The sequence below is a fragment of the Simochromis diagramma genome, unplaced genomic scaffold (genome assembly GCF_900408965.1).
Source record: "Simochromis diagramma unplaced genomic scaffold, fSimDia1.1 OVJJ01000487.1, whole genome shotgun sequence".
Lineage (NCBI taxonomy): Eukaryota > Metazoa > Chordata > Actinopteri > Cichliformes > Cichlidae > Simochromis > Simochromis diagramma.
In genome coordinates, this window is record NW_024387305.1 from 1,879,310 (window position 1) to 1,899,927 (window position 20,618).

Consider the following 20,618-nt stretch of genomic DNA (forward strand, 5'->3'; position numbering starts at 1 on the left):
TTGCACACAGTTTATTTAACAATATGGTATATAAGTAAGAAATGAGTCTTTTACCAGTTTATACAGTGATTTCATTTGCTCTTCCTTATATCTATAGTATTTTGCTTAATAACTTGATTTACAATAGGAGAAAAAGTAAATCCCCCTAATTCAAGTTTTTTTGTGAGAGGAATGAGGGTTGATGACATTTAGTTCTCCAGGTGAATCTCAAATGTGCCCTTCATCCCCTGATAGCACACAACTTAGTGTAAAATTTGGAGAACTGGGCATCATCAGAGACATTGCCTACAAACAACCACTGCTCATTCCACCTCAGCTTAGGGGGCTGGTCTCTTTCTCGCACTCTCTTTACACTTTACAACATTTGTATGACAAAAAAGTATGACAAATTCTTTTTAATGTCAAAGCAACAACTTTCTACACCTGCAAGACAACGTTTCCAAATTCCAGGCCACTGAGTTGTAGGCTGCAGTCCTTATTGGTGAACCAATCAGCTGTATATCTCTTAAGCCGCGTGTCCACCCAAAAGTACCCGGAAGTCGTAGTCACAGAAATTTTTGTTTCCAAGGAAATAAAAAATGTTTAAAGGCCCGTGAAAATTAAGCAAAAAAATAAAAAAAAATAAAAAAATCCGCTGACATAATAAAAAGAGACTGCTGCTTTTACACCCTGGAGTTGGTGGTAAAGACGGGTACTCCAATCAGAAATGTTCAGCGCTTCAAAACCACCCAAAGCAGAGACCTTCTTTTTGGTGGGGGTTAAATAATTACCCCAAACGTAACTGAAAGTATGGTCCCTAGTCCCTGGTAAAAGTTCCTGTGGTGGAAACGCGGCTTTAGTGACTGTGAGGGTTTGTGTCAGTGTCTTCATGTGCTCCTGCATACATGCCTGTTTACACAAACTGCTGCAGGCCATTTCCTACTTTAATACAAATGAGTGCTCTTCATACACACAAAAAGAATGGGAGCGGTCATTGTCCCTGAACGCATCTTCTTGCAGTAATAGTACAACACTAGATTACAATTGCCAGGAATGACAGCTTGTGAAGATAACAAAAACCTGGCCCAATTCAGAGACAAAATATTTTACAGTTTCCAAAAAAAGAAAAAAAAAAAAAAAAACAAAAAAAAAAAAAAAATTCTCAAAAGGTACAAAATAAAGATATGAATAATATAATGCAACTTTACATTTTTGTAAAAAAAAAAAAAAAAAAAAAAAAAAGAAAAAAAAAAAAAAAAAAAAAAAAGAAAGAAAGGCATGAACCCATAAACAAACAACCCCCCCAAAAAACAAGAAAACAAACAAAATTTAAAAAAATGAGTACTGAACACATTTGGTCTCAACCAAAAAAATATATTCTTTGTGACTTTAATTTCATTTTAAGAAGCAACTTGCAAATCCCTCAACATCCCAAGGAAGAAATACCTACCATTTAGGGTTAGGAAACAATTACATTCCCTAAAGGTTTTGAATTTTTTATTTTTTTATTTTTATTTTAAATGAACCAAATTTTCTTGTTTTGTTGCAACGTTTGAAACTTTTTACATGTCAGTACAAAAACCGTTGTCAGCCTTACAAAGAACAAACAAAGCCCTCTAACGGGATAAAGAGTTTGAGGGAAAACGAGGAAGAGGAGTGGGAGGACAGGTCCGTGGGAGTGACAATATGTTCTTTAGTTCCCAGCAGAAATGCTACAATCCCTCCACAAACTTCTCCAGAGTGTCCCCTGTAGCATCTCCTACCATCCCCAAGTCATTGCTCAGCCCTCCTCTGTTGGGCGTATTAAGCTGCGGTAGCATGGCGCTTTGTTCTGGTGTCCCCAAGTGTCCTTGCTCCATCGACTGCAGTGGGCCCCCAAGCCCTGTGTGGGGTGAACCCGAGTGGGGTGGGGGTGGGTGCTGAGGTGAGGGTTGGGGCTGGTTCTGGACCTGCGGCGAAGGACTGGAATGTGGGGGCTGCTGCGAGGGTGGACAAGGGGACTGGACTGGTGCTGGGGAGCGGACCTGGTTGCTGAGGGCGTTGGCTAAAGCAGGTTGGCTGGGGAGGTGGGCTCCGCCTTGAGTCTGCCCAGCCAGGAGGTGGGTTTGAGGGCTCATGGGGCTTGGTTGGCCAGGGGAGCCCATCTGCTGCTTTAGGACAGCCTGCTGCTGGGGAAGTTGCTGCTGCTGCTGAAGCAGTCGTTGATGCAGTAAATTTTGGGTTGAGTCCATCCCCATGCCAGACTGGGCCATCTGAGCCATTGGTGGGAGCTGACCCATGGGGCCCCCAGGTGCCCCTGCCTGCATTTGCATTTGCTGCTGTTGCAGTCGGAGCTGGGAGTAGGTGGGCGTTGTACCCTGCGACTGAGCAGCAAACTGACCCGGGTGGCTCTGTGGTAACACTCCCTGCTGTTGCTGCTGCTGCTGCTGCTGCTGCTGTTGTTGCTGCTGCAATAAGAGTTGCCTGCGGAAAATCTCCTGGATCTGGGGGTTTGCATTGTGCGCGGTGTTCAGCTGCCCTTGATTCCCTAATGCAGCCATGCCCTGCACTTGAGGCTGCTGTGGTTGCTGTGGTGGCATCCCCGTCCTTTGCACTGCCCCTCCAGACATAGCCATATTCTGCATTGCTGGCATGCCAGGCTGCTGTTGTTGGCCTGCTTGTTGCTGCTGTTGCGGTTGTTGCTGCTGCGGCTGGTTGGCATGGTACTTGGCTGTTCGCTGTTTAATGAACGCAGCCATTAGCTGAGGGTTTGATTTGAGGATGTTTAGAACTTGCTGCTGCTGCTGGGGTGAGCTGGGAGACTTTAGGGTGCGGAGGAGGTCCTGCAGAGCATTTGGAGGTATAGCTCCAGCTCTCTGGGGGGTCTGTGGCCGGGCACCGGCCTGCTGTGGTATCAGCATCCTCTGGCTTTGCTGGGGTTGCTGCCCTGGTGGCATCATGGCTCGCTGCATGGTCATGGGCTGCTGTGGGGACTGGCCTGGAACAAGACCTGGTTGTTGAGTTTGACCTGGCTGGATGGGGCCTGAAGCTCCACCCCACTGTCCAGTGGCCATACCAGGTTGCATGACTGGTGGTCCCCGGGGCCCAGGCACCATCTGCATTGCTGGCTGCATTGGTGCCGTCATGCGCTGTTGTGGCTGCTGGGGATTCATGGGCAAACCATTCACGTTGACACGGTAGTTCCGCTGGTTCTGCTGGGCCTGCGCCATCATTTCGATGCGCTGTGCCATCTTGACTGCAGCGATGGGAGGTGGCTGCTGAGATAGCTGCTGTGATGGTTGGGGGGGCTGAGGGAGAGGGGACTGCTGCTGGTGTAGAGGGGAGGCCTGGGGCCCAGGTTTGCCCTGAGACACCGGTGCCTGAGCTTGGGCAGTGCGAGGTGCATTGGAGAAAGACGGGGACATGACGCCTGCTGAGTTGGGGGTCTGCGGCTGGTTGGAAAGAGGCTGCTGGGGTGTTTGGGGAGTGCTGGGCTGAGTGTGGGAAGTAGGAGTGCTAGGGGCAGCTGATGGCGGTGGGGATGGTAGCGGCATGGTTCTGCATTGCATGGTGGCCATTCTTCTCCTCATCAACTGGGCCTGCTGGAGCCTGTGCTGCAGCTGCTGCTGGCGAAGCTTGTGCTTGATGTTCAGGCAGAACGGGACAGGACACTTGTTCTCCTGACAGTGCTTTGCGTGATAACAGCATAAAGCAATAAGCTGCTTACATACAGGACAGCCACCGTTGGTTTTGCGTTTGCAACCCTTGGTGTGCTGTACCACTCGCTTCATCTTCTGGCAGGACGGCAGAGAGCAGTTGGCATTGCGACACTGACAAGCATGGACCAGGGACTGAATGCACCGTTGAATACTTAAACGCCGGCTCTCCTGTGGGCTCTTGGAGGCCTCCCCACTCTGGCTGTTGTTATCATCATCCAGGCCAAGACCCCACTTGACCATCTGGTGCTCGTGGCCCTTTGTGTTGTAGCAATTAATGCAAAGATCAAAGTCCTAAGAGGGGAAAAAGAAGAAAAGGGGACATAGTAATTAAAGTCCAACCAAAGATGGTAAACTAAAAAGTTTAACAAATGATATCTCTGACTCAGTTCATGTACGTCATTCCACGTATCTGACAGATTTCCACTTCCAATCATTCTTTTCTTTTTTTTTCTCCCTAGTTCCAAACTGACACAAAATAATCGAGTGTAAAAACAACAGTGCAGTGGAAACTAACCTCGCACACAGTGCAATGGTAGCGTGTCTCCACGTGGTGCTTGCACTCGTTACAAGTATAGACAAAGCGATCCTGTCCCTGGTTGTGCAGTTCAACAAGCATGCACATGGTGCTCCACTTGCACCTCCTGAGGGAGCTGAACTCCCAGTGCTTGTCCCTTGCCAGAGTCAGGAAGGCATCACGGCCATCCATCAGGTCACAGGAGAGCAATGGGTCGGGGTCCACGATGGGCGGCAAAGTGTTGACCATGGGCCCAGAATGAAGGTGAATCACGAAGAACACCTTCAGCAAAGGAGAGGGGGGAAAAAAAATCAAAATAAAGTATGACTTACTTTCGTTATTCGGACTGTTTCCCACTAGTTAACCTTTTGATCACATCCATAAAATTATTGTTCATCACCTCCCAATTTTCACTACCACAAAAAAACAAGAAACAAGTCTGACCTCTTTATGCTTCTCCATGGTGGCGTACAACTTCTGAGACAAATCATTAGCTACATTTGGCATCCCAGGCTTCTTCTTATTGGCTCGGCTCACGCTGCTCTTGTTTTTATTGGTCTTCTTGTTGTTCTTCTTCTTAGCGTTTTTACTGTCACTTGGTGTTCCCTAAAAAATATATTAAAGAAAACATGTTATGTATGAATTATTCCATCATTATATATTCTCACTGTTTCCAGTGCTAAAACTTAGCACAGAGTGCACAAATTTTCACAGTTCATTAGTTACTCTCTGCCTTTGTTTGATGTCACCTTAATCTCATTATTAAATTCCACTGAAATTATTTTGATTCAAATATCCCTATGTTTAAGGTAGTAGTACATAAAAATACATTTTTTAATTCTTTAAACTCCTTATATCGAATCATTCAACTGCAATGGAAAGACAAAGATAGTAACACAATACAAGATAGTGGAGTTTCTGCTGCTCTAGTACATTAAACCCTCGTATAATAATCATACCTCTGGAGTTTCAGAGGCAGCTGTGTTCTCCTCCTTCTTCCGCTCTTCTTCCTCCTGCTCCAGCTCCTTGATGCTCTCTTCAAGCACATTAGGCCAGAAGTCACCTTCAAAGTAAGGCAGCTCATTGGCGCTGGTCAGTCGGTCTTCAGTTGCCTGTTTGAAGATATCCTGAGAGACGGATGGAAAACACTGGGTTAATCCCAACAACAGCTATGAGACATCTGATTAATATAACAAAGACCTCAGTAGTCAATAACATTATCATCTGCCCTTTACAATTTGGTCACTTTAGCTTTTATGTGGTAATAACATGGCATCCTTCATTCCGCCTTGTTACCTTGTAGTCATGCAGGATCCTCTCAGCAAAAGCCTTGTCCAACATCTTCCTGTACCACTCCTGCAGTCTTTTAGGCTTGGGGATCTTCTGGTCAGGAGGATGGCAGTGAAAGATGTAGTCGTCACCTTCACTGGGAGGACATGCCCAGATGTGGGCCTGGGCATATCTGTGAACACACGTGAACAGTAAGTCAGGCCAAAGAGACAGTGATGACGTTACCCCGAGACCTGGATCTACTGAGGCTTTTGCCAGTTGTGCAAGTCGTCAGGAAGAACAGTCAAAGAATAGAGTGAGCCTTACCCAAGTTTCTTGACATATTCTAGATAGCCAATAAGGATCTCATGGTAAACGGCTGTTCGTAGAATCCGAGGTCTGAAGAAGTGAATACTGTCAAGGTATGATATGTAGACCCGTCTGCAAAGGTTAAAAAGAAAGAAGACAAGTTAAATCTTATGTGAACCACAGAAAACCGCAAAGAAAAGTTAATATTATTTATTGCTGTGTGACATAACTGAACGCACAGACCTAGTGTTGGGGAATGGGCACTCAGAGCCATACTCCTGTACGTGCATGCCGAAGAAGCACACGTCTACACCATCAATTTCCTCAAATGCGAAAAGTGCTTTGGTTCTATAAGGAAAGGCCTCTGGCATTTCACCTGTATCTACAAACCTGTTGAAACCAACAAAAGGAAATATTAAAATGTATAGCCATGAAAATATGACTTGAATCGTCCCACTGTGTTCTTCACATCTGCTAAAATCAGTGACAGACGTGGAAAGCCAGTAGCTTTCAGCAGATGTGAAGAACACAATGGGACTATTCAAGTCAAGTTGCCTTTAGTCAATAAAAAGCTAAAAGCCTTAAATCATTTAACTTTAAGATAACAGGCTCTTGGAGTAGGGACTCCTCCCTGCAAAGATAGGACACGCATTGTTGACTTTGATCCCATGGTGAATCTAACAACACCGTAAGGCCTCCTAGGAGGGTGTGCACAACATCTCATCAAACAGGCATGTTTCACAATTACTCTGAGTGGGTATAAAATCTTTATAGAGGACATTGCATTCTTTATGGCAATTAAAATAAGCTAGGGAAAAACACAAGCCTTGCCAGCTTATCTACAAATTAAGGAGGTTTGGCTACCCTCACCCAAACTGTTGACTCTTTGGTTGTTCATTTATTTGACTAAGGCAACCCTAGTAGACAAGTACAAAATATGTTACTTTCAATGGAAAACATTGTTTTTAAAATTCTAATATCCAAACATCCTATCCCTCTTTCTCCTCTGTTAATGATGGTCTTACCTAGCTTTCATGCCTGGTTTAATCTCCACCGTTTTATCAGAGCTTGCCACCACTCGTACAAACACTTCCCCAGCCTCTGGGTGGTTTTGTCGCTTCAAGTATTTATTCACACGGTCCTCTATGTACGTTCCTAGTCGTGTTGCTTGCAGCCCTACAACAGACAAGCACAAGGCAGAAGTTTGAAAAGGGTCAAATCTGTTTCCTGAAGCAGGAGCTTCATTTTTCCAGGAAAAAGTACACAACAACCTGCAGCATGGAGAGAACAACAACATTAGGACACTATTGATGGTCTATGTGAGACTATAAAACTTCAGATCACCAATATGTCACTAACATATTCCATCAAAGTCAGATATGGTCCTCCAGGCCTAAACTGATAATTAAACTACAAGGCTAACACCACACTGAGATGTATGCAGACCATGGGCACATGGAGGAAGTCTTAGCTTAAGACAAATCTTCAATAATCTGTTGACATTCTGAAAAATCCAAAAATAAATAGCCGTGAAAGATGAACCAAAGACTTCACATCTGAAACAGGAAGGAGTACTAACTTCTTGCTGAGAACTTGTTTTCCTTTCGTGTTTTTCCACTTTTCTTCAAACAGTTGTCACAGATAAATCTGAGGAAAAAACAACATATCATACAGGGGGAGGTTAAACACACTGTTAGCGGAAATACAAATTTGCAAAAATGTACAAAAAGCAATGGCGGTCAAAATTCTCACCCAGATGGCCAAATGACCTCGTAGTGTAAGACGCATATTTGGTGCATCTTCCGTCCACAATCTTTACATTCAACAAACCTTAAAAAAAGAAAACATACAAAAAAATCGTTAATATTCATCATCATCAGTGGGGCTGTAGCTTATTCCAGCTGTCACGGGGCACAAGGTGGGCTTAACGCTGGACACATCACTAGTCTGTTGCAGGGAATCACAAAGAGATGGAAAACCGTTTGTGGATTCTCATCGACAGCTAATTCTGAATCACCAATTTCACATCCCCAACGAGCCCAACACACATATCTTTGGACTTTGGGAGGAAGCCAGAGTACAGAGAGAGAACCCTCTGTGTGGAGTTAGCATGGGATGCTTTCACTTTTCAAATTTAAAACCAAAGAAAATGCAAATACAAAAAAAGAAACGCACACAAAATTTAACAGAACTAAAATATCACTCAGTTCTCACACATCGTTACAAAATACACACTATTCCAGTCGTGTTTCCCCGTGGTTATCATTTGTATGAATGTTGATATCTTTACTGCTCGGGCAGCAAGCAACATAGAGATCGTCATTCACGTCAATGTTCCTCCAGTCGTTACGCTCGTGCAAGCCAGCCAATACAAGAGCGCCTTTGTGGGAGGTTTAGCATAACATTTGTGCAACATATCTAAAAATCACAGTGGCCAATCTAAAAGACAGCTACTTTATGACCTGTGCTCTCTAATCCAAGCCCTCGCTAGAAAGAGAGAACTTCGACATCAAGTTACACTCAGCAGGTGGTGCTGCTGAGCTGCCCTTGGGCTTCACTGAAACCAAAGAGATTGATCAGAGAGAAAATATGCAGACTGTGCAGAAAAAACACACCAAAACAAAGCCAGATGTGGGTGGCAGGGGAAAAAAATGTTTAAAGACGTGATCAGCAACACATGAGCAGAAAAAGGCATCAGAGATCAACTCTGGGAAAAGAAGCAAAGACCGACCATTCTGAGTTCCTTTCACTGAAGGGTGTGTGGTTTGTGTTGACTTACGGTTCAGGGTCGAGGACATCGTTCTTCTTCCGCTCAAACTGGTCTTTCGATATCCTCCTAAAGTGTGGGCAAAACGACCAGAAAAAGTTAACCAAGTAATACCGTGACTATAAAATAGCAGATAAATAACACAGATATTGAATAGTAAGAAATCTTTTTTTCAAGCAATGTGTTCACATTAAGATGGTTTTAAAGCTAGAGATGTTGTCAATATTTCAGTGGATGTTCGCATCTTAACTATGAAGCAATTCTGCTGAAACAAATTGTTAACTTCACTTGTTTTAAATTTTGAGAAGAAAAATATTATGATCTTGGATTGCAGTTGTTTTCTGTAGTTTGACCAAGGTGTGTGCAACAAACTGCATGTATCCAAACAGGAAATATCGGAGTCCGGAAACATCATGTGGGATTACACTGTGCCGATTCCCAAGTTCGAAACACTAAACATCAGAAAAAATCTCCCTTTTATGCATGTCTGGTACAGATTTCAACCATGAAGCAAAATCTTGATGTAGATTTAGTTTCTGTATTTTAAGAGACATTTTAAAGGATTGTTTTTCTATTAGAATGAATTTAGTGTTGTAGGATTTTAAAGATCTGCAGAAGCCAGTGTTTTACTTACGTCTGTGGTTGTGCAGGATCATCTCCTAACGTCACACTATCCCCCTGGATCTCATTGAAACATTTTTCACAGAAATGATACCTGCAAGAAAAAAGAAAAAACAAACACACATTCAGCACGTTAAAAATGATAAAGATACCAGGATAAAAGATTATCGTTGTATCCAAATGTGAGTCATATTGCAAAAGTTGATGTTAAGCTATAGGATTGAGTGTGCCCAGGCAAATTGTGCAAAATAACACTAGGTTTTTATGTAGAGCGGGGATTCCCTGAACTCCTATTGAGAGTGTAAATGGACTGCGCTGCAGGAGTCTCATTCCTTGCTGCTGCGCTGCTCAAAAACGCTGCAGTTCCACAGTTTATACAGGAGGGGGTGCAAGGTACACTGTGTAAAGCAATGTGCTAAATTCTACTGAGAAGAGAAGTCAATGATGGGGAAGGCAGCTTGTGGCCTAAACTAAAGCGTTATATTTTCAGTCATCACGCAACACAGGGGGCAGCGACAATGAATTCACATAGTCCCCTTGACAGATGCCGAGAGAAAAAAAACAATTAACACATGGCTTGTTTTTTTTGTCTGATGGTCATTTGGGTGTTTCTTCTAATGTATGATGCTGGAACCTGACAGTTAATAAATGGGAGCAAAACCATTCTGAAGTCTCACACTGTGCCAGGACTTGAAGGCAGAGCCATTAAAACCGTTACTGGTATGACAGCGATCCCACTACAGCTACAGATGATCAGAACCCGGGCTCACGGGGGGATGCGCAACAGTTCAAATGGCTGCAATTTTGGTCCATCAAAACTGTGCATGCAAATGTGCAATGCAAATGAGATTCCTCGGTGCGATTAAGCATGTGCTCACCCAACATTTGTTTTTTGACCTAGTTGAACAAAACACACACATTAAGTACATTTATTCATAAAAAGATACCTGTTCTGGTAACTGTAGTATGTGCCTCCAGTAGGTATGGTACAGAGCTGCTTGCCATAACAACAGAGGGTTTGAGGGGAGAACTCGTACTGTAAACACAAGTGAGACGACAAGAAAGGTCAAGAAGGTCCAAATAAAACTGTTCAAGAAAAAGTGAGTCTGAAGATTAGAATTTAGAGTTTTGGCTTTGGTTTGGAAAATCTTTGCCAAATTTCAGTGAGAACTCAAAATGTGGGCAGGTAAAACTTGGGCTCATCCTAATGAAACATTAATTTAAACCGAGAGCAGAAGCAGAGTTTAACACTACATTTATAATATAAAAAATATCCAAACAGTTATTTATAGAAGACAAAGAATATTATCCTGAAATAAAACTGCAGGCATTCAAAAATCTATTGTCCACCCACTGGATCTCACCTTTCTCCCACAGCAGTAGCCCAGGCCCTGCATGACAGGGTCAATCTCTGACTCAAACACCTCAGCCAGCTTAGAGCAGTACTTGTAGACACGGGATGTTTTGCGGTTGTAGAGCCAGGCGTTGTTGAACATCAGCCAGACATCATCCACATATTGCCAGGGCTCCTGGTACTGACCTGTGTCAAGCTTGCGCTTTATTGTGGACAAGTCTATTGGGTTCTTCACAATGTCAAAGTAATCCTAAAGAGAGAAGGAAGAGGAAAGTTTTACACGATTAAGAGTTAAGATGGTGCATCTCAATTATCTGTTCACACCAGAAGAACAAGCAACACTTTGAAACACCTACAAGTGCTGCTGTGTTTAAGCAGCCAGCTGTTGTTTGCTACATACCGGGATACCCAAGAGCATAGGGTCTACTGGTTGTCTAAAGGGCAGGGACTCGGGGTCCTGCCTGTACAGACTCTCCAGAGTTGGCATCAGAGCCTGGCGCAACTCCTCAGGTTTAAAAACTGAAAAATATACAATGGAAAGCCAAGGTAAGGGGAAATTTTGGGTAAAGGTGAAGAGAAAAAAAATGAAACAAAAATGTTTCTATATTGTACGTTTAGTTACTTGACACTACCCCAAATTACTTGCCTTTAAGGGAAATCTACTTCTTTCCAAATTATAACCAATAGCATAACAATTTTTCCCACCGTACCAGAGTTCTACAATTTCACTTACATTTCCCAGCACTTCTGCTCTTTGTAGGTTTCTATATTACAAAGTTTATTATTAAAGTTCAAAGTATCTCAAAAGTATCTGGACATAATTCTGTCAGCGCAACTACTGATGGCATTTTGACTTTATCATTGTATACATTAACAGCAATAACTAAAACCCTCCCTGATTACTGAGGAAACCTCAGTCAGAGTTACGCAGAGTTTTTCATTCCCCTGGCCCTAGACTCACTTTTCCGCCGTGACTGAGATGGGGATGAGGTGGTTGTGCTGTTAGCTCCACCCTCTTCCTCTTCTTTGGGTTCCGTCTTAATTTCCGGCTTCTTCTCCTCCACCTCCATGGGCTCCGGCTTTTCCTCTGGCTCTTCCTTCTTGGCCAACATTGAAGCAGGCTCATCTTCAGTCTATAAACATATAGGTAAAAGACATTTCATACCACAGTCATGTAAACAATAGAAATAGCCGTCTACTCATGACAGTAATACTCTTTCGAATAATGATTTTCTTGTTTATAACCTCATGAGCTCAATTATTTGCGAATCCCTTGACTTTGTTATTCTAAGCTCTTAATTTGACTAAATGCTTTATAAGGCATTTTGTAATGCTGACAGCCAAGGACAGCTCACTAGCTTCAACCAGCCAATGGTGTAGGCGGCATGTTGTTTTCTTCACAAAAAAAGTGAATCCAAATCAGGTCGTGATCTAATGAACAACTATCAGATAAGGTGTCTCTTAATTAAGATTAATTAAAATTATAAGCATAAATAAGTTATAGTTTAGGTTTTTACTCATTTTAAATTGCAGTCACAGCTCACCTCCATCTTGGGCTCAGTTTTTCCACCAGTAGCCTCAAATTCCTGTTGATCATGGTGCGTCTCCGTTTTGACCTCTTGGGTAGGCAGGTCTGCTCCAACATGCTGCGAGTGCAGGTCGGCGCTGGCGGCTGAGGCTGGTGTGGGCACCCGATTATCCAGACTGGCTCCTGGCTGAGACAGCTGAAACACAAAAGAGGGGAAAAAGGACAGGGAAGGACAGGGGCAAAGAGGGAGAAAAAATACAGTCATGATGTGTTTGCAACAACTTTTTTTTGTTTGTTTTGTTTTGCATGCAGGGCTCTGAGGCTATGACACGAATGCACACCTCCCGCATACATATCATTGCTCCCTTACGATGAGAGGTGTAATATTCCCATTGTGATTGGGGGGGCTTACAAACAGTGGTGAAAATGAAGTTATTAGATAGAAAAGGTGGATGTGGATGGGATGGTTTGGTACATGGCAGGCAGAGGGATGGGAGTTTGCACGGGAGGGAGTCAAAAGTGGAGGGCATGCGAAGAGACTCAGTCTCACCGGCGTGGTAGGGGGCTGAGGTGGGGGCTGCGTCTGTGCTGCTGCAGGGAGCTCCGTCTGGGGTTGGGACTGGGTGGGGCAGGGCGGGGTGGCACCCTGGGCTGGGGCTGGGGCAGGGAGGGTGGGGGTAGAGCTGCGGCTGGAGGGCTGGGGGAGCGGCAGGTTAGTGGCCCCCCCAGCCGTAGAGGCAGAGGAGGCAGCAGGCGGAGGCGTGGAGTGCAAGGGGGTTTGGGAAGAGGCTAGCTGTGGGCCCAGCGAGGGGCCAAGTGCATTCATGGGGATGTTAGCACTCTGCTGCTGTTGCTGCTGCTGGAGAGAAGGACACACAAAGAGCAGGCAGACACACACACACGACAAGCAGACAAACATACAGTCATAAGGTCAAACAGACAAACACAACATAGCACACAATTTGGGGTTTAGAAAGCACCTTGTGATTGGTAAAAACAATTTAAGAGTAATTAGTGTGTTGTATGAATGGTGAAGTAATTTGAGTTTAGTTCTTCAGCAACTAGTTGCAATTAGGCGAACTCTGAACAACTGTACAGAAATCAGCCAATCCAAATCCATTATGCGGCTCAGGTAACTACAGCTCCACCTCCTTCGTGTCTCACCTGAGTGACAGCAGCCTGTGCCTGTGGCTGACCCATGCCTGGCACCACTGTGACATTCATCGCACCCGTTGCAGCAGCTGGAGCAGATCCTGGAGGAAACTGGTTCTGAGGCAAAAACTGACCCTGGTTGGCAGTCTGACCCACCATGTTTCCTCCACTGTGTCCAGTCATCATGCCCTGGGCCTGGGGCATCCTAGAGGGAGACATTCCCATCTACGAGGCAGGAAAGAAGATATTACTAGGTGCAGTAATCTTATTTGTACACCCAAGTTAGCTTATGCATTCCTTGAGAGCGTGTAACTGGGTGCCAGCTCATGTTACACGCCTGCCCCATGTGTGGGTGTGATTTTTGTGGCCCGCGGTCTGCCCCCTTACCGCTGGGACTGAGTTTATGTTCATCTGTTGAGGGTGATTCATGGGTGAGGCAGCACGGGGTCCCATTGTTGCTTGAGACATCTGGGCATTGGGTAGAGTCATGTGGTTGAACTGGTTGATTCCTGTACAGAGGAGTAAATCAGACACTTTAGAAATTGGCACAACAAATAGGAATAAAGAAATATGACCCAAAGCCAAGCTGGTAGAGAGAGATGTTTTCCTGATTTAGTTCAATTGTAACTTCCCCATTCTTCTTCTTGTTTGTCTTGTATACAGCTCATTATTTCCTGTACCATACATTTTATGCAGTGTTAATAAGCATGTCTGGCTATCCTGTCTATTCTACCAGTTGTTTTATTTCACTTTTTGTGCACTCTGAAACTCCCATATGTATTATTAAAAATGTACCTTGTGAAGCCTGCATGCGACTCATGATCTGATTTGGCATGTTGGGAAGAGGAATAGGTCCATCTGCAAAAACAAAACAAACTTGTACAGTTAAAAGAAAACAACAATAACAATTAAAAATAAATACATTGCAACATCAGAGACAGATGCTGCTGTGGACAGGCTGCTCACTGAGCTCAGCTCATATATCCATTTTCAATTTTAGACTGGGGGGGAAACGACCTTTTGAAAGTGATTAGACCTGTTAAGGCACATATATAATAGGTAGGGCTGTGCGATATGACCAAAATCTCATATCCCGATATAAAACATCTATTGTCCGATAAAGATATAAATCACAAAAATTAACATTTTCTGTAAATTCTGTGAATCTCGGGTAGCTGAAGTGTTTCCAGCTGGGCGTTGTGTATCTGGAGTCTAGTGTTTTACCGATGCATGAAACTACACATTTTTAGACATAAGTTGAACCAGCCGCCGTTTTCTTTGGGAGTATTTATTACACGGCGTGCTGCGGGGAAAGCCTGTTCTAACGTTTGAGTCTAAGGTTTGTTTGTTTTTTTAGCACCTGACGGCTCTTTTTTGCTTCCCATCTGTAAACACTCTGCATCTTTCACGCGATTCAGTTTATTTTGAAAAGTCTCAACAGGATCTTGAGCTTTATTGTGAAAGGTTTGTGGAAAATAAACAAGCGGACACGTGATGGTTTTACCGTCGTTGTTGCTAACGACAACGCATAAAAACAGGTGCTTGTCCGTCCGTAGTGTGGTTATATTAAATATAAGAGAAAGAGAGAACTTTAATTAATATAGCCACTACAGTGATTATCAAAACGATGAAAAAAATATTGCTGTAAACAGTTTATTTTATGACACCACGAAACAAACGACAGCGTAAAATGAAACGATAGACGGTTTTATATCGTCATCCGATATATATCGTTATATCGAGCAGCCCTAATAATAGGGCAATATGGATAAAGCCTCTGGGCATACAAACATGACTAAAAGTACAATTTATAATTCTGCCATAAGCCCTTCAAATTGAGAGGGCTGTACAGGTAAACCACTGGTATTTTTATATAACCATAACTGGGTAATTAAATCAATTTGAAAACAATGTGATTTTACCCAAAACACGTTCATATAATCTTACACTTACTCTGTGGTCGTGGGCCCAAGGCATTGGGCTGGGCTAGGACTGGTTGCTGGGTTCCCTGGGCAGCCATAGGTGCCTGGTTGATGATCTGTTTCTGAAGCCTTGAACGCCTCTTCTCCTCCAACTCTTTTTGGATTTTGTATATTTTCTCAGCCAAGAAGTGATAGTACTCGTCCTAAAAGGAAGAAGGTTGGAGGGATGAAGAAAGGCAATATGAAACATTGAGGGAAAAGGCATGTTCTGTGAAATTTTGAACTATGGTAAAAGCCTTTGAAAAGCGTTTGATGTTGAATGTGTCAAGTTGAGCAATTCAAGTCAGTCCCTGGCTGATGCGGTTTTTCAGGATACTTACCCGGCTGTTAGCTGACTCATACATATCACCTTCCACCTTTCTGGCGTAGGCCACTAAGTTCTCCATTCGTCTGTCCTTCAAAGCTGCCGGATCAGGGGTAGGGAATATGGCTTGTACTCTGTTGCAGGAAAGCACAAGATAAGCAAATAGAACTTCTGATAACTTCTACTTAATTTCAAACCATTGCCTTAAATATCCAGCCTTTCAAACAAAATCAAAAGGTGACTAACAGGTTAGGATCTCTCCAGCAGAGGTATACACTTACAGTTTGTGTACGAGGTGATTGCGCAAGTCCTGAGTGACGTGCTCATGCCAGGCTTTCCTGGAGCCTGTGGCAGAGACAGGTGCTGCTGTGGGTAGGCTGCTCATTGAGCCCACAGCTGACCCATCTGACAGCAGCTGACTGCAGGTGCAAATGAAGAAAATTTAGAAATCCCACATCCATGGATATCTATTCCTGTGGTTACTCAATTTAAAAATATATAATTTAAAAAGAAACCTTAAAAAAAAAAAACCCAAACAAACAGGCCAACAAGTATTTTTAATAAATGAATGTAATTATTCTTATTATACTTGACAGAGACTGACTTGTTAGTGTTGAGTGTGTTGGGAAGGGAGTCTGTGTGCAGGTTTGTCTGTTCTGAAGTGGGCACACCCATTGCTGCATTTCCAAGAGCCATCTGGTTACCTGTGAATACAGAATACAGTGAGCAAACGGCACTCCCTTGATTTAAAAATCAAACTCAGTGAATAAAATATGGGTATGAACTGTCATTTTTAAGCATAAAAAATTAATTTACCAAGTGCACTGATGGGTCTCATCTGCTGTGGAAGTTGTTGTTGAGCCTGGGTGTTCGGTGCACCTGCTGTCTGTCCTGCGCCTGGAGCCTGCTGGGTTGGAGCCTGTCCAGTGGCCTGACTGCTGTAGGGCAGCCCAAGTGCCGCATAAGCTCTCTGCATTGAGCTGGGGTCTATGGGGGCTGAGGTACTAATGGTGGGAGTACTGGGCTGGCCCACGCCTACAGAGGACATCGAGTTCTGGAGGCCTGTATTCGGGGAGCTTAGCATGGCTGGGGAGGGATATCAAAAAGTCAGCCCACAACATCCACATGACATCATATTGTTTTATATTGGTAACAACCTGCAAACTGTCTCTACACTAATACTGCAACAAGTTAAGTCTGTACACAAAATGCACATGTGAATACTACTAGCCAAGTGACAAAGACATGAATAGAAACATTTTTTGAATATAGAAATAATTCAAATGCAGTCATCATTTTAAAAAGAATACTTCAACAGATAAAAACAAAAACACACATACATCTGCATGCTTTGACTTCGGGCAAGATTAAGTCACAACACGGCAGCATGATACAATCAGAACATTAGTGTAAGGCTAAATGCTTTATAAAGCCAGGGACTGAATAAATCTATAAATCCCTTTAAGGGGAAGAGTGTTCACATATTTTTCCGGGTTCAGGTGTTGGTTGGGCTAAAAGACCAAATCTCTTAGTATGCGCAAAGACTCAAATCAAATGAGGCAGAACAAAGAAAAACTACACCGTCTGCATTGGCAGGAGCACAAGCCCCAACATCATGTTTTTTAACATTTAAGCCAAACTAGGGAAGACTAAGACTAAAATGCTTTAAGTGCTGAAATATGAGGTGCCAAAATAAAATAAAATAAATCCAAGTAATCTAGGCAGAAGAATGAGATGATAGGACCTAAAATACAGCAAACCAGCCAGATGATAGCAGGTACATGAGAGAATCAACACTAAACAGGAACAACAGAAGCTTCCAGTATGTGTTGGAAAGCGCGTCAAACTCAGCTCTGTTCTGGTAGAGAGAAGAAGTAAATAACCCAACAGCCAATTGCTCTGTCAGACTCCATGAGCACACGCTCTCTGCATCCTCTCTCACCCTCGATCACACTGCTATACCTCCTGTGTGTCAGATTACAAGCCCAGCAGGACCACACTCTTATTCGCTGAGTGCTTTTAGTCATCACAGAGAAGCAAAGGCCTAGAAATAAATAGCCTGACTGACTCTGAATGCCAAGATATACATAATTCCAACACACACATTCCTGACTTTCGAAAGCGAGCCTTTCTAAAAACTACTACTGTGACCATTACAGCTCAATATACCAATCCTGTAATGACTGAGATACAAATTGAGGCCGTTGACAGAAAGCTCACCAGGTTTCAATATCTTGCTTACCAAAAACAATCTCTGAAAACAATTTCAGCCTAGTTTTTGATTTCTGCAGATATAAGTGTCCTGACAATGCTTAGGCGATGGTGGGCCAGAGATCGCTACTTAGCTACTTACGCTGTTGGGTGCGCTTGTCGCTGGCATTCTTCAGCGGCAGGCAGACGGGACAGTCGTGTCGAGTGCAATTTTTCCAGTGGGAGATGATCTGTCTGGACGACGCACAGTGAGCCACTGCAAGAAGAGAAGATGAGAGAGGAACAAGGTTGAAAACTGTGATACCATCTGTCATATTTGGTCACATCCAACCTGACTAACTTGAACTCATTATGGTTGTTGCATTTATTCCAGTAAGACAAAATTAAATTAAATTTCATTTTATTCCACACTAGTCAACCTGTAACCAACATCGCTTCTTTCCTCCTCCTTTTTTATGTTTACCAAGAATCCCCAGCTGCAGTTTTTACTTCATCTGAATAACATCTATCACAGACAAGGCACTTGTGGTAGATTACATCACTTCAAAATACCCAGGTTGAACAATTCAGACCGGACGTTCTTGATGGATCATTGATTTAACATATGATTCACAGTTGTTACTGGGTTCTGTAATGTACTGGCTAATTGCGCATCTAACCTCAAGCTTGCCTCTTTTGGGAAAGTTTTTTTTCTTCCTCAAACTGCATAACAACTGGTCATAAGAAAATTCTACACAGAACACTAACACACAAAAACTTGTTTACACTCTTGTTTACTTGTCCTCTGAGAAATAAGAAGAAAATCACAACATACTGACACAGTAAATGAGAGACACTGGAGAACAGTCCAAGAAGTTAGCTCACCATTTCAGCCCACTGCAGTAATTTTCCCTCTTGAAAGGCTGCTGGTTGAGCCTAGTGGAGAGGGGACCTACACTGCATTTCCTAATGGGAAACTGAACAAACCGGGGTACTTCATTTCATCTCTGGCCAGGCTAATGTAGTAGGAGCTAATCTGACAAGAAATCACAACCTGGCGCTTGCTTGCTCCTTGGCACTAAGTAAATGCTGGTCCACATTAAACTGCTACATGGATTCAAGAGCTAGGCAGAAATTAACATAATTATGTTTTATTATTTTTGTAAGAAAGCCAAAAGAGCTGGCGAAGACTCAAAGTACTGCTATCATACTGGTATCTTTTTATAAATTCAGTATGCAAAGAAAGGCTCTCATATTTAAGTCCACTGCCAATCCAAGCACGACTCGAACTGCTCACACTATAGACTCTGGGGTTTCTCACTCGAGAATAAATGGAGCCAACAGACTTCAGATAAATCTATAACGTTAGTGATAACTGTGTGTCGGGGAACAAAATCTCACTACACAGTTATTTCAGTGGTGCTGAGAGGCAAGGATCCAAACCAAAAGGAAATGAGCTGGTATGGAGAGAGCAGACACAGACTCCTTTACACTTAACACACCTTGGCCCCTTGAGTGTTTGGCTTGCAACTGAACTTAAGCATTCAAGCCCAAAAGCTGTGCAAAGGGCGCAGAGCCAAATTTAAATGAGAGTAGCTTTGGGGGAATTTTTCATGGTAGGAATGCTGGGGCCGACACAGAAAGGAGCAGACAGAAACAAACAAGGAAAAATTCACCAACAGAGTGAAATCAACTTTTGGAAGGAGCAGGAGCAGACTTGGTCACAAACAACGATACGTGTGGGAGTTTCCCTTGTGCAAAGTCTGGTTAAGATAAATAGACCTGCAGCAACAATCAAACTTGCATATGATAAAAATGGACATAAATTGAACTTAAAAACTAATATATCATCTATGAATAACAAAAAACAAACAAACAAACAAACCACACAATAGAGATGTATGAAAATACTTATGAAGATATATTGAGTTAGGAGATGTTGTTACTGTTTGTTCCCCTGTGTTGCAAATTTGCTAAATTGATAAAGCTGACACGTCCATTAGTTTACCTCAAATAACCTAATCACAAAATATACATTTCAAACATATACAGAACAAAGAGGAAGAAAACCTAACCTGTAGGCGATTGTAGAATTTTTAAAATTCTAAAGTACCTGAGGCAAAGGGGGACAGGGTTGAGAAGCTCAATTTTATGTTCATGATCCAACAAATAACCCCACAAGCTGCATGTCTTTGGACAGTGGGAGGAAGCCGGAGTACCCGGAGGGAACCCACGCAAACACGGGGAGAACATGCAAACTCCACACAGAAAGACCCCGGCCTGATGTTGGAATTGAACTCAGGACCTTCTTGCTGTGCGGCAACAGTGCTAACCACCATGCCACTGTGCTGCCTTGTGGGGATAGGTTAATTGGATAATCCAAATTGTCACTAGGTGTGAATGTGCGAGTGAATGTGAGCGCGAATGGTTGTCTGTCCCTGTGTGTTGGCCCTGCGACAGACTGGCGACCTGTCCAGGGTGTACCCCGCCTCTCGCTCTATGACAGCTGGGATAGGCTCCAGCGCCCCCCCGCGACCCTGAAAAGGATAAGCGGAAGCGAATGGATGGATGGATGGATCCAACAAATAGAGAGGACAAAAATCAAAACATCAAGTTCAGTGTCTCTCTTTAAAAATGATGGAGAGGCATGAACCATAAAACCTTTGGGTGTCTCTAGAAGCACACTAGCTTCAGAAACCATGAGATGCATGAAGGCAGGAATTTCTGAATTTCTAAATTTGGACAAAACAAGAACGGCTTTGGTAACCAAAAACCCACTTCTACTGTTCCATTCACCTTTCAGCACAACAATAACCCAAAGCATACTGCCAAGATGCAACTGGAGTAGCTTTGGGACAATTCTGTGAGTGTTCTTAGTTTAACTGCCAAGATCAAGGTGCACAGAGCTTGTGGAAACTTGGCCAAGAATGATGTTCAAAGAAGCAGTTCCT

General features: G+C 43.3%; 1 protein-coding gene across 5 annotated transcripts in view; it reads right to left on the reverse strand.

Annotated features, from left to right (window-relative positions):
• Positions 1 to 1,522: 1,522 nt before the first annotated feature.
• The window catches only part of crebbpa (CREB binding protein a), a 41,899-nt gene continuing 22,803 nt past the window's right edge, over positions 1,523 to 20,618 (reverse strand). For 3 of the 5 annotated variants that reach the window (XM_040004783.1, XM_040004782.1, XM_040004780.1), the window contains exons 5-31: positions 17,831 to 17,944; positions 16,294 to 16,563; positions 16,082 to 16,181; positions 15,759 to 15,896; positions 15,494 to 15,611; positions 15,145 to 15,316; positions 13,987 to 14,049; positions 13,579 to 13,700; positions 13,204 to 13,416; positions 12,590 to 12,898; positions 12,056 to 12,235; positions 11,473 to 11,644; positions 10,912 to 11,030; positions 10,522 to 10,761; positions 10,105 to 10,193; positions 9,171 to 9,251; positions 8,549 to 8,605; positions 7,522 to 7,599; positions 7,349 to 7,416; positions 6,795 to 6,945; positions 6,013 to 6,159; positions 5,788 to 5,901; positions 5,488 to 5,653; positions 5,151 to 5,318; positions 4,636 to 4,797; positions 4,192 to 4,473; positions 1,523 to 3,968 (exon numbers count right to left, since the gene is read on the reverse strand). In XM_040004783.1, coding sequence (XP_039860717.1) covers positions 1,692 to 3,968; positions 4,192 to 4,473; positions 4,636 to 4,797; positions 5,151 to 5,318; positions 5,488 to 5,653; positions 5,788 to 5,901; positions 6,013 to 6,159; positions 6,795 to 6,945; positions 7,349 to 7,416; positions 7,522 to 7,599; positions 8,549 to 8,605; positions 9,171 to 9,251; positions 10,105 to 10,193; positions 10,522 to 10,761; positions 10,912 to 11,030; positions 11,473 to 11,644; positions 12,056 to 12,235; positions 12,590 to 12,898; positions 13,204 to 13,416; positions 13,579 to 13,700; positions 13,987 to 14,049; positions 15,145 to 15,316; positions 15,494 to 15,611; positions 15,759 to 15,896; positions 16,082 to 16,181; positions 16,294 to 16,563; positions 17,831 to 17,944 — 6,170 coding nt within the window. In that variant the 3' untranslated portion in view covers positions 1,523 to 1,691. The remainder of the gene's footprint in view (positions 3,969 to 4,191; positions 4,474 to 4,635; positions 4,798 to 5,150; positions 5,319 to 5,487; positions 5,654 to 5,787; positions 5,902 to 6,012; positions 6,160 to 6,794; positions 6,946 to 7,348; positions 7,417 to 7,521; positions 7,600 to 8,548; positions 8,606 to 9,170; positions 9,252 to 10,104; positions 10,194 to 10,521; positions 10,762 to 10,911; positions 11,031 to 11,472; positions 11,645 to 12,055; positions 12,236 to 12,589; positions 12,899 to 13,203; positions 13,417 to 13,578; positions 13,701 to 13,986; positions 14,050 to 15,144; positions 15,317 to 15,493; positions 15,612 to 15,758; positions 15,897 to 16,081; positions 16,182 to 16,293; positions 16,564 to 17,830; positions 17,945 to 20,618) is intronic. The other 2 variants (XM_040004781.1, XM_040004784.1) reach the window with 2 other exon arrangements.